This window comes from Embiotoca jacksoni, unplaced genomic scaffold (genome assembly GCF_022577435.1).
Source record: "Embiotoca jacksoni isolate LCO1_2020_lvr unplaced genomic scaffold, fEmbJac1.0.p SCAF_19, whole genome shotgun sequence".
NCBI lineage: Eukaryota > Metazoa > Chordata > Actinopteri > Embiotocidae > Embiotoca > Embiotoca jacksoni.
This window is the reverse complement of record NW_027185329.1, coordinates 6,713,473-6,726,611: the sequence shown is the minus strand read 5'-3', so window position 1 is coordinate 6,726,611 and position 13,139 is coordinate 6,713,473. Positions and strand designations below refer to the sequence as shown.

Sequence of the window (13,139 nt, the reverse complement as noted above, 5' to 3'; positions counted from 1 at the left end):
TATCGAGTTTACACCCCCCCCCCCCCTCCCTTACAGAATTTAAAGTAGCTACTTTTTCACTCGTGTGGTGTTACATTATGATGTTTTCTGCAATATTTGTGTTTGTCAAACCAGTTTTTTTTTGTTTTGTTTTGTTTTTTACCCCTGGAGTCAAACAGGCCCGTAAACATTTCAATGAGACAGAAAAACAAACAAACAAACGAGTTCATTCCAGACATTTTCCCTCCGATGACATATTGGCTCAAAGATGTGAAACCATTGAACGTGCTCATTGGTGACAGCACGGTCTCGCGCAACACGGGTGGAAGCGTTTCGATCCTCCGCCCCGTTAAATCCACCTGTTGTCACACCTGGAGCAGAGCAGCAGTGTCGGGCTGGAGGCTGGGACGACAGCAGCATGGGAGGTAGGAGCCAGGAACTTCTCACACTTTATAGCAAGTGCTTGAACCTTTTTAGTAGATGTAACTCAGCTTTTCATGTCTCTTTTAGACGACAATAGACGAAGCTGTCACACCTCTGACAATAAATCACTAGAATATTCCCATTGTTACTCCTGAAGTGACTCCGGTGATCAATAAGTGTCTCATTGGCTATCAATAGGCCTATAGACCTACTGTACTCACAGTCTATTATCTACTGTCTACTGCCACAAGTTAACAAGTTAAACTAAACCCACTTTTATCAGTTGTAGCATTAACCAGCTGAAGTACACAGTAATACATCAACAATTATTGACTAGTTAAATTCTGTTTTATTATTAATATAGGCTGTATGAATATTCTGAAATGGGGTATTCTTCACTATCACCTTCTACAGCAGGACATTTACTTATAATGTATGTATAGTATCACTTTCATTAAGCAAAACAATTTGAGTACTTTCCTCCACGACTGGTAGCCACGTTATTAGGTACACCTATACAGTATATTGTAATTAAATACAGAAGCTCTGCATAAAGATTATAATGTTTTTTTTCTTGGCATTGTATTTTTAATCATACCTGTCTGTCTTTTTCTGTGTTACACATTGTGACTGTTGACTCCATGCAGCACAGGGCATTAAAAGGGCATTAAAGTATGATGATTTATTTGAGGGTTATTTGGACTCTATCCAGCTGCATTATGGGACTAAGAAATCTTTGTGTTTCTGCTCTGCTTTGTTTTTAACGATTACATTTGAGTGTGCCTCTAAACTGGATGAAAAAGTGAAACCAAAATGAAACGTGTTTATTTTATTAAGGTTCTTCTCAGAAGTGTAATGAACATGAGATTAAATTGAGTTGTGTCTTATTTCTCTCAGTCTCACAATACATTTAAATAGCCATTTTCATATGGTAGTGAAAGGATGCGAATCCTCATTTGACTTTAAAAACAACTGTGGAAGAGTGGAAGATTTCCATAAACCCATGATATAAACCTGCTGCAGGGAGAGAAACTGACACAAACACCTTCATTTGAATCTGTAAACGTGCAGGTGTGCCTCTCTTTATTGACTCACTGTGTCTCAGGTTTTTACTCCAGTGAGAAGGCAGGAGTTTTCTCTTACGAGAGTTCAGAGATCGACTGGTGCGAAGACAACTACAAACACTCTGATCATGTCGTGGAGTACTTCAACACTGTAAGCTCTATACACGGAAACTTTTATATCAGAACACCTGCCGCAGAACTGACAGTTATAGGCCTGTTTGATTGATTGATTGATTGATTGATGTTTTCCCTACAGATGAGCAGTTTTTTTTTCTTCATTATATCTCCCATCATGCTCTACCTTCTGCACCCGTACGCCAGAGAGAGGAACCTGGCGATCCACATAGTCTGGGTCATGATGATTTTTGTAGGTAAGTTGATCTTTGTTTGTTTGTTCATTCGCTAATTTGTTCCTTCCTTCCTTCCTTCCTTGTCATTCGCTTGAATTTTTTTTTACAAAGTTTATTGTTCTGAAGTTATAAATTTAATAACATATACCAGATATAGGCACGAAAAAATAACGTACTTCTGTTTGCTTGCTTACTTGCTTGCAAGCCAATTTAACAATTTCACATTTAAAAAATACTTATTCTCTCCTCTGCAGGGCTTTTCTCAGCGTACTTCCACATGACTCTTAGTTTCGTTGGTCAGATGTTGGATGAGCTGTCAATCTTGTGGGTTTTGGCAGTGGGATATGCAGTCTGGTTCCCTCGTAAATTCTTCCCCTCTTTTATAAAAGACAGGTAAGTCAACCTTGGAACAATTAACCCGGCAACAGATGACTGATTAATGTGTCCACAAGTCTTTTTTTAGTGCTGATTCATACCTCGGTGGGTTTCTAAGGACACACAGCTCAATAAACCTTTAATAAATCGTAAAACAATGAGCGTGTTTCTGAAGCACGCCACTATGAAACCTAACCTGTACTGGCTGAGGAGCCAGTCTGACAGCTGCAACAGGACTCATTTCCCTAAAGGCACAATATGGTGCTGTGCTCTTCACCTGAATGTGACAGAAAAGGGCTGAAAAAAATTGAACTCCACCCAACCTGTGTAAATATTTAACTGCAAGGTGGGAAACAGGAATTAAAATTTGATGAGCACCTGAAAAATAAGCCCTCAATAACCTCATAATAATTTCAGTTTTTCAAGCTCAAGCTTGATCCTCCTGATGATGGGCAGATCACAGAACGGGCCCAGCAGGTCAGGTGGCCCCTGAGCCAGAGCCTCTGTTTGATATTAATTTTTCATGTTGGAAAGTCACAGAGCTGTGGCTATGGAGCCACAACCTTTCTGGAGCCAGCCACCAGTGGCCCTCAGTGGTATTGCAGTTTAAGGCACTTCTGCACTGGCCTAACTTTTTTGGTCTGGAAGCGACGTCCACTTTTTTATTCAGTCTTCACAAATATGGACTGCAAATTGTCAACTGCACCTTGACTGGTCGGCAGAGGGATACAACCACGAGATGGTAATTCTAGTTTTGTCCTTTGGTCTGAGAGTTAAGACAGTAAGCTGTGGACAGGAGTGAGACAGCCTCTCTTCATCTCGGGTGCATTTTCATCTCTTATCAGTCGTGGTGTCTTGTGTTTGGGCTCCTAAACCTTTTCTTTTGTTACTCTATTCACCCACAGGTCCACATTTTCAAGGTTCGTCCTGTTGGTTACCGTTATCAGCTCAGTGTCATCGTTTGTCAAGCCTACAGCCAATGCCTACGTTTTAAACTGCTTCGGCGTCCATCTGCTTTACACTCTGATTGTCGAGATGAGATGGTGAGAAAAAGATTGTGTTTCTGGAAACTGAAGCTGAACACGGTTTTGATTCACTGTAATCACCAGTTTTCTCCTCCGTCTCAGCTGTACCGACCAGAAGGCCCTGCGTCTCGCCAAGCTGTCAGTGCTTCTGTGGCTGCTCGCCATCTCCTGCTGGATTAGTGACCGGTTTGGCTGCAGTTTCTGGCAGCGGCTGAACTTCTGCTACCTGCACGGGATCTGGTAAATCCCAACTTGTTTGTGTCCTTTTCATTCCTTTTCTTTATTTTCTCTTGAACACTGTTTCCTAGAAATTACATTTATTTACTCATATGAAGATATTTAATGTCTATTATCAACTTGATGAGAAATGATTCTTAGTAAACAACATGTTTAGAGGTAATATATTTATCTTGCAACACAACTACTAAACTAACTACTCACAGAAACTGACGTTTAATTAAACTATTTTAGGTTGTGGTTAGCATTTAGAGAAGGGTTTCGGTAAATACTGAAATTTTAGAGAAGAGACTTAAAACATTGGAAAAGATTCAATTAAATTCAATTTAGTTCAATTTAGTTCATTTTGAGAGTCGTATCACCATGTAGCATGATCTCCATACACTTCACTAACAAAGAAACCACCCTAATAAAATGGAAATTAAAATATCACAGACAAATTGGAGAAGAAAAGTGTAAACAAACACAAGAAAGGCCAGAGACGAACAACTAAAGTGCTCCAATTCACTTATGCGATCAGGCATTTTACTAATCCAGTTATGAGTTTTAAAAGTGCAGTGAAAGACAATCATTATAAATACCGATACGAATTTGGTTAATAAAAGAATTAATAGAGTAACAGGTCACATTTGGAAATGCGTGAAGTACAAGAGAGAGCGTGAGTTGTGGCTGGTCAGTGGACATCTCAGCTTTCCTTTTATTGTAGGGTTTAGAAAAAGATGTGTTTACTGTAACATTTGACCAAGACCACAGTCTTTGATTATCAGTAACCATTGTGCTTTTGTTGCCTAAACTCAACCACATGCAAACCCCAGTGTCTCCCGTGTCAACGTGCTTCAATCCTGACCACAGGTGTTCCCTGAGAGCAAAGTCCATGAAACAAATCACATTCTGCTGTCACATGTCAAAGAAAATATATAGTAAACAAACAAACAAACAAAAAAAGAGCCTTGTTTATGTGTATTGATCTCTGTTTTCTATCTGTCGCTCCTTCAGGCACATCCTGATTGTGATAGCTGTAGCCTATGGCAGCACCCTGATAGCTTACCTGGACGCCAACTACGAGATACCGTACTCGCTGCCTGGACTGCAGTACTGGCCCTGTGACAAATGGGCGGTCGGATTACCTCACATTGTCCTCAAACGCACCATCAAGACGCAGAAACGGTGCTAACAATGCGACAATTGAGTTTAACAATTCTGTTAGTTCACGGAGCTGCTGAAGTTTGTGAATGGCAACTCACCAAAGTGATGCAATATCATTGAGATACAGGGAAAATAACAGACTCTTTTAGCCTGGAAGGAGGCAATCATTTCTGTAAGACATTCGTACAATTTCACTTGGCTGTTCACATGAAAAGTGACAAAAATATTTGTGTCAGTGGTGAAAAAAGAAAGTTTAAGAGAGAACAATGGCTCCTTCTTCACCTCTACACCTGGCCGTGAATGTCAGATCGTCGATATCTGACAGTAACAGAAACTGCTGATTGAAACCCGTCTAACCCGGTTTCTGAAGCCACTCGTGCACTGAATGTTTTCTGATGATGAAATTGTTGTTTTCCTCAGAGCCAATACCTGCAGTTATTATTCTTCAGTGCTACAGAGAAATTGTATTAAAATGCCTCGATGTGCACTCTGTCCTCAGGGCCAGTATGAGCTGTGACCTGAATACCTGCAGTAACATTTTCAGTAACATATACATCAGGTATTTCTCTGGTCTGTTTCTCTGGGAAAATAATGTGGTTTCATTGAGCACCTCTGAAATATGACTCTGGAGTGCATCTGTATGACTGAACATCTCTTTTGTCTGACTGACCCTGATTCACTAAAACGACCTGTTACAAGCCTTTTTGTTGAATTTGGTGATGTTTTGAGAATATTCAGGGACACTGCGCCTCCATTCACATGATCTTTCCTGAAGGACACAATAGATGCAACAAAAGATCCTCTTCACAGAAACTGCACAGGTGTTCTCTGCACTTCAGTGTTCAACAGAGAACTCCTCTGGGTGATGGGATACGGACAGCCTGAAGATACTAAGAACCACGTAACAAGTAAAACTAAATTAGTTGGAAATAATTTCACGTTAGAATAATTTATCTCTAATATTTCAGTGTCCTGACTGTCACTGTCGCTGTGAGTCTCCAGATCTGTGGTTCCTAACCTGTGGCTCCAGGTCCAGGGTCACCAGGATTCAAGGGATAAGATAAATATGTCAAATATATTTCTGTTTCAGCTCATTATGATTACTTTTCTGAGTTCTTTTTGTACGAAACAGAATTTTTCCACCTCTCAGGTGATTCAAACGAAACAATCAGAGAAAAAAAAAGTACTCCTAATATGAACTGCTCATAGCTGATTGCCACAGTCACGTTGTCTTTAAACCCTCATCACATCATGGCAGAGACATCGCTGCATTTTAAAGGGTCGCAAGCCAAAAAGGTTGGGAACCACTGCTCCAGATTATATTCATTTATAGATATAGTTATATTTTGTGCACATTATTTATTACAAAACATCAGATTTTATGAATGGTCTGGCACGTTTTGACTCAACTGTAATTTGATCCTGGATGTTACATTAATTTTCTATTAATTTGAATAAAGCTTTAAGCTGTGTGTGTGTGTGTGTGTGTGTGTGTGTGTGTGTGTGTGTGTGTGTGTGTGTGTGTGTGTGTGTGACAGCTGTTTTTTTTTTGGGGGGGGGGGGTTTTGCTGTAGGTTCCCCCCTACATTTTGAAAAGGAAAATTGACAGGTTTATGTCTCACCACAACTCAACACCCTCTTGTCTGACAGCCAGATGGGAGTCCTTTTTCCTCAGACTTGACTGAGAGATAGACTTGGATAAGTTTGAGCGGCAGGAGACAGTGGGGAGGCGCTGAGCCAGTGAGAGAGCAGTGACCTTCTGTCTTAGAGTTGAGGCCCGATAATCTTACATCAAAGTCTGAGCGCTGCAGAGACTTTTCTGCCCTGGTGTTCTTCTGTGAGAAAGAGACGTCTTAAAGTAGAAAACTGATTTCTTTTCAGATGAAACAGTTGAAATGGACATGTAAGAAAGGGCTAAGAAAGATAAAAGCAGCAAAACAGATTAGTGAATCAGAACTTTTTTTTTTTTTTTCTTTACTCACAATAATCATCTGACACCCACTCAGATTTTTCTGCTGCCCCTGCTGTATAAAACTGGATATAAAGTAGCTCAAACTAGCTCCACCTGCAACAGCTACAACAGTAATGTACTGCTTGCAACACTGATCCTCCGCTAGTAATAATTTAATGATGTCATATATAATAATATATTAGTCAGAGGGACCAAACCAGAACTTTAACTTTGACACTTTATTCATTTTGCTGCTAACCCTTCCACTTAAGGAGGATGGAGTATTTTTACATAGTTGTACTGATGCTTTTACTTGGATCTCAGTATTTATTCCAACACTGATTAGTTAAAAAAATAAATGATGCATAATATAATGCCCATTATTGTATAAATCAATTCAGCTTGGCTTCAGCTCCTCTATAAAATCATACCAAAAAGTGCCAAAATAAGTGCTTTTACTTTTGTTACTTTTGGGACATTTTCTTGCTAAAACTTCTTCAATGAAGAAATATTTTCAGATCCTTTAATAGAGTATTTGTGGTACTTTGGTAAATGATCTGAACACAGCTTTGATGTTATTGTTTAAACTATACCTAAAGGAGGAAGAATATAGTGATTACGATTTTCTAAGTATTGACTGGAAGTTTGTTTTCAGATTTGGATCTTGGGAGACTTTATGATTTAATTCACCCCATTGTCTATTTGAAGCTCTGAGAGATACTTATAAGTCTCTCTATGATTATAGCTGTTTATGTTGTTTATATCTCGATTCATAAAGGTCTACCTAAACTGATCAATTCATTGGGCTTTCCTAGTTAAAATGAACCTCTACCATCTATTATATAATACTAATTCCAACGTAATAATAAAATAAAAAAAAGTTAAAGCAAGATTTTCTTTGCTGTTTGGTTTGCTGGTTTTTTCATTCTGTCCACAAGGTGGCGACAAAAGGAACGTAATTTCTCCTCAGCCAGCAATGACACAACACTTTACAAACTGATGAGGGAAGCAATACTCTGCCTCAGTCATTTAGATAGACATGGATAGGTCAATTAATCTTTTTGTGTGGCTTGCCTTACAAACAATGGTCATCTGGAAGATGTCTAGAAGGTGGAGCAGAATCTCTCTCTGAGCTGGACTGAGGATCAGAGGCTGAGGTGGACAAGATGCTCTGCAACAATCACCTAGTTCAGGGAAACATGGACAACCAGGTAACCTGAGAGGCTGCTGTATCTGGGCTTTTCATGGAGGGCTAACAATGAATAAACGTACAATATTTTACTCTCTTTCAGCTTTGAGTTCAGGTGAATCTGGAGTTTGGCCACAGTGCTTAGAGAAGGGAGGCAGACACATCAGAAGACTTGATCTGTGACTGGATTGTTTTTGTCCAAGGACCACCGACTGTTGACATCCAGCTCCTGGTGGAGAAAGTTGTCTTCAACCTGCATGAGAGCTACCCCAAACCAAAGAGAGATATAAACACAACCACATATTTTGTATATACAGTATATATATATGTATATATACATATATATATATATATACAAAATATTTATATATGTATATTTATATATAAATATGTTGTGTGTATATATATATACACATATATATATATATATATATATATATATATATATATATATATATATATATATATCAGGCAAAATTATAGTGCTAATTTCAAACACAAAGCCAATACAAAGAGCTTCATGTGCTTCATGAAAAGCATCAGGAGGGGCACCATAACAACTTGAAAACATATATAGAGTGTACAGGAACCTCCGCGGCAAATAGCTCAGCAGCTCCATTCCCTTCTACAAGACTGACTTAATTCTCCTGCACACAAACCCAGTCTTCTGTCAGCAAGAATAATCAGTTTAATGTCATTGTAACGTCTGTCTTCAGTCTGCCAGAAGCCTCCATACTAAGTGGTGGAGTCGGGCTCTGTCGGCTTCCTCGTGTGTATCGAGGTTTACTTCAAGAACAAGGTGAAAAACACGGACAAAGCTGTCAACGAGGTAAAGAAACAAGACATATTCCTCATGTCTTTTCCTCAGTTTATTATTTTTCATCCAGGAGCAGCCAAAAAAAGGTGAGCTTTAAATACGACCTGCTGCTACATCCAGAGGTGGACCCCTCTGTTGAACATGTGCGCGGGAAGACCATCATCTTCATCAACCCCACCACAGAACCAAATGTGAGGCAAAGAGTATGCTTGTTTGGGACAATGATGGACACCAATGCTGACAGGTAGTCTAAAATGTTGATGCCTATCTAATTTAGAACTTAAAAACACACAACAGACTATGCAGGTTTGAAGGTTAGACCTTTAACATGTGCAGGACAGAACAGATTTATTTTTATTAAAAAAGACAGCTGAAGTTTCACAATAAATGGTCTTATGTGGTGCTGGCATACTATCACAGTCTGCTGTCCTGTATGATTTTGAGTGTTGAACCGTTTCCTGAACTGTCTGGTAATCATCTTTGGGTTTCAGTGGGAATGTCTTTGTTGTAGCTGCATGGCCAGATTTGAGAAAACTGTCTGTCCTGCAGTGTTGACTTTTGAAAAGTAGAGTCATTCAAAATGTGGGACATCGTCTTAATATCTGAGACACGGGATAAAGTTGCATGTGTGCTGCCACATAAAGTGGAACACCTGGTCACCCTATTGATTACACTGATAGCTGAGTGACTGACTGTAGCTAAAAGTACCAGTAATCATGTGATGTACTGTACTAAACACTCTCAAACGTGTGGTTCTGCCTTCTGACGAGGTAAATAAAGTGTAAGAGTGCAGGATGTATATATTTGCATATAATCATTGAGAAATATTGTGGTTTGGCCTGCATGTGTACTTTAGATAAAAACAAACTCTTGCTGCTTCCGTCTCCGTCATTCTCCTCTTTCCAGGTTCCTCTTTCCAAACACTATCATCCCCATACGAGATCCATAATTTGGCCTCTCCAGTCAAGTGTGTGCTACATTGTTCACTGCTACTGTCGTGGGGAATTTCAGTCAAAATAACAAATAAAAGACTAATTTCTCAATGAGAAACTACAAGTAATTTATCTACGAAAAATAAAGAAAAATTCTCAATGTGACAAAAAAGGGACAAAAATACACACAAGGAAAAAAGGCAATTCTAACTGGTGTATTAATAAACATGACCAATCATACAATATGTATGACATTTCAGTCTGACCCACTAAGGTAATATAAAAATAAAGAGGGAGCTAAAGCCGGTGGTTGACTACATGCTGGAATTAAAATAGATTAAGAGACTGATTAAATGATTTTGACAAAACACATGACCAAATACACATTATAAAAAAAAAAAAAGTGACTCAAAACATCAATGAACTTGTGTCAGTGTTTCAGGTTAACTAATCAATCAGGCTGAAACTCCTTCTGAGATGACTCAGGATTAGTACAGCATATTTTGTGCATGTGAAAGTTTGTGTTGGTTTCTGTCACATAACAGGTTCTGATCTTCTTCACTGGTCTGAACTGAACCTTGACGCAGCCTCATCCTCATCTGCAACCACCATGACCTGAATTGGAAAGACAGTTGTGGTATTTCTGCATGGATCTTTACACTGTATGTTCCTCCATTCATATGATTTGACCTTAAAGCTGGTGTATGTAGCTTCCTGGAAAAAAAAAAAATAATAAAAAAAAAAAAATATATATATATATATATTTTTTTTTTTAATTTATTTTTTTTAATTTATTTATTTATTTTATTTTTTTTAAATACAGTCCTCCTTCTAAAACAGGGGTGGGCAAACTTTTTGGCTCAGGGGCCACGTTGACTTTTAAAATTTGACAGACGGGCCGGGCCAGCACCAGATGCATACATATCAAACATAAACATAAAAAAAGGCATTACAGTGTTAATACTTACATTCACTTTTAGTGGGAACAGTGTTGTTGATCACCCTTCTTTGCCAGTGCATCGAAGTCTGGTGTTAGTTTTGTTGTGGCAATTCTCAGAACAGATCTGAGGTGTTCATCACTCAACTGGGATCTGTGAGGTGCTTTGTTGGTGTTCATCACACTAAAAGTCTGTTCACACACGTACGTAGAGCCAAACAACACCAGCATCTTCTGGATGTTTGGAAATTTGGCTGCGCTTAATGAAGCATAAAACTCATCCAGTTTAAGAGAGTTGAACTTCTCCTTGAAGACGGTGTCACATTGGAGATCAATCAGTTCCAACTGCAGCTCCTGTGGCGCCGTTTCAGGGTCTTGTGTGAAGGGACAGGACACCAGCTGAAGTGACTTGTCAATTTTTCCAAAATCAGAGAACCGATGGCAGAATTCTCCGTGCAGGTCGTCCAGTGATTTCCTGTATTTTTTCCACATGTCCAGGGGCCTCTTTCAGCGTAGCCAGCGTGGGGAAATGAGCAAATGACTTGTTTGACATTTGCTTTGAGAATAAAGCAAGCTTGGTTTTTGAAGGCTCTGACGTTTGTGTACATTTCATGCACAAACTGGTCTTTCCCTTGTAGCTTCACGTTCAGCTCATTCATGTGTGTCAGTATGTCCACAGCCAAAAGATAAATCACAAAGACAATCTGTGTCACTCAGCTCAGGAAAATCGTCAGCTTTCTCAAGTAGCTCCAAAATTGAGATAATCTCCTGTTTGAGCTCCCAACATTTGTTGACATACTTTCCCCAAACTTAAATATATATATATATCTATATATATGTCTGTGGTAACGTTGGCGAGCGGACTCCAAGGTAGCTGGAGCCTCTCGATGACTCCCGACACGCCGTCATACGAGTCCTCTCCCCGCGTTTTCCCCTTCAGGGATTCCACGGACAAAAACTCCTCCGTTATCTCAAAATTGTCATTAATCCCTCTGATAAAAATTAAAAGCTGAGCGGTGTCCTTTATGTCATTACTTTCGTCCAGTGCCAAGAAATATAACAAATTTGTTCTTGCTCTCAGGACACAAGATACCTGCTGTCTCTACCATGCAAAATCAAGTCAATGTATCACTGCGCCTAGTGCGCCACCTGGTGGACTGCCAGGTATTACAGGACAAGGTCAAATGAATGCAGCCATAATTATGATATGATTTGATTTGGGCAATTCTGTACCAATCTTCGGCGGGCCGGATTAAAAAGAACAACGGGCCGGATGTGGCCCGCGGGCCGTAGTTTGCCCACCCTTGAGTCTAAAGCCCACCCCTGAGTTTGAAACCTCTCCCACCAGACGATCATGGGCATATGCACTCCCTTGATACATTAACACAACCCAGTGGTCGTCTGCCTGCCTGCCAGCTGTACTCTCCTTTGTCCCCACATAACCCAGGGTCTCAGGCCCGGTTTGCTTTTGGTGATGTGCGGTGGAGGTGTCAGTTGGTCTCCCCGTGTGCAACTTCTGAACCTCTTTTCACCCCTAAGGTCAGGAACTGTCGATTGCCTTTGGGAGAGAGGCGTCGCAGTCAAAAACACTCCCTTATTCTGGTCTTTGCTTCAAATTGGACGACTTTGTCCACCATCAGGGTGTGCACGGGGTCCCGTGAAGGGTCCCTGTCTGGTGACACCCGGCCCTTGTCCGCCACTTGGAACTTCGCAATCTGCACCTCGGAGGAAGGAGAAGTTGAGGGTTCTGCTTTTTAGTTGTTGCCAGTGCTGTTAAAAAACCCCAGGATTTTCCACCATTGAATCAGGTTTGATATCTGAAGGAAAGTTCACACGCATATACATTTGCAGATGTGGCACCATTCATATTCATGTTTGAATGTTTTCTTAAGGTCCTTCAAATGAATACACAATCACTGTATAGGTTTGGTTATCACATTGAACATATATGATTATTATGCACAATAATATATATTTTTTTAATTTATAATTTCCCCTTGTTGGTAAGTTTTAAAACCTTTTTTTTTTTTTTTTTTTTTTTTTTTTAACATAATAAAGCACTGGTATGTGTGAAATCTGTTGGATTTTGATCAGGATTGAACCGGAGGATTTAAAGGTTGATGTCTCAATAGAAGTCGGACTCCCTCGTGTCTGACAGCCAGGTGGGACTCCTTGTCCTCAGAGTTGACTGAGAGGCAGGCTGGATCTTTTTGAGCGGCAGGGGAAGGGGAGGCACCGGGCCAGTGAGAGAGTGGTGACCTTCTGTCACATAGCTGAGGCCCGATAATCTCACATCAAAGTCTGAGCACTGCAGAGACTTGACTGCAATGGGCCCTCACTCTCTGAGTCTGTATAAAAGAAATGTCTTCAGTCAGAAAATGAAATGTTTGAAAGTGAAGCTGGTACACTCTGACAATTAAGACGTGGCTCAGGAAGCTCCCTACGAATACCTGTGGAGTTAGAGATACCAAAACATCTGCAGATATAGCTACCCAACTTCATTTGAGTTAATTTGTTGGATGTGTTATAAAAACAGGGTTTGCATGCTTGAAGTAATTTTAATTATATTGATATGCTTCACAGATCATATTAAGTGAAACACAAAAAACACTTCATTGCCAATAAGATAAAAACCTTGCCTTCAAAATATTTGTGACACAATGCTCTTACAGTAAAGTAAACATTTTTTTTAAAGTTATTGTATTTTTGTATTA

At 39.8% G+C, this 13,139-nt stretch overlaps 1 protein-coding gene across 1 annotated transcript; it reads left to right on the top strand.

The window, feature by feature from the left end:
- The first annotated feature begins 228 nt into the window (after positions 1 to 228).
- On the top strand, positions 229 to 6,057 carry acer1 (alkaline ceramidase 1). Its single transcript, XM_069153537.1, has 7 exons — positions 229 to 285; positions 1,474 to 1,617; positions 1,723 to 1,837; positions 2,071 to 2,209; positions 3,097 to 3,234; positions 3,319 to 3,456; positions 4,450 to 6,057. The coding sequence occupies exons 1-7, from the start codon at positions 229 to 231 to the stop codon at positions 4,625 to 4,627; spliced, it is 909 nt and encodes a 302-aa protein (XP_069009638.1). The 3' UTR covers positions 4,628 to 6,057.
- Positions 6,058 to 13,139: the final 7,082 nt, after the last annotated feature.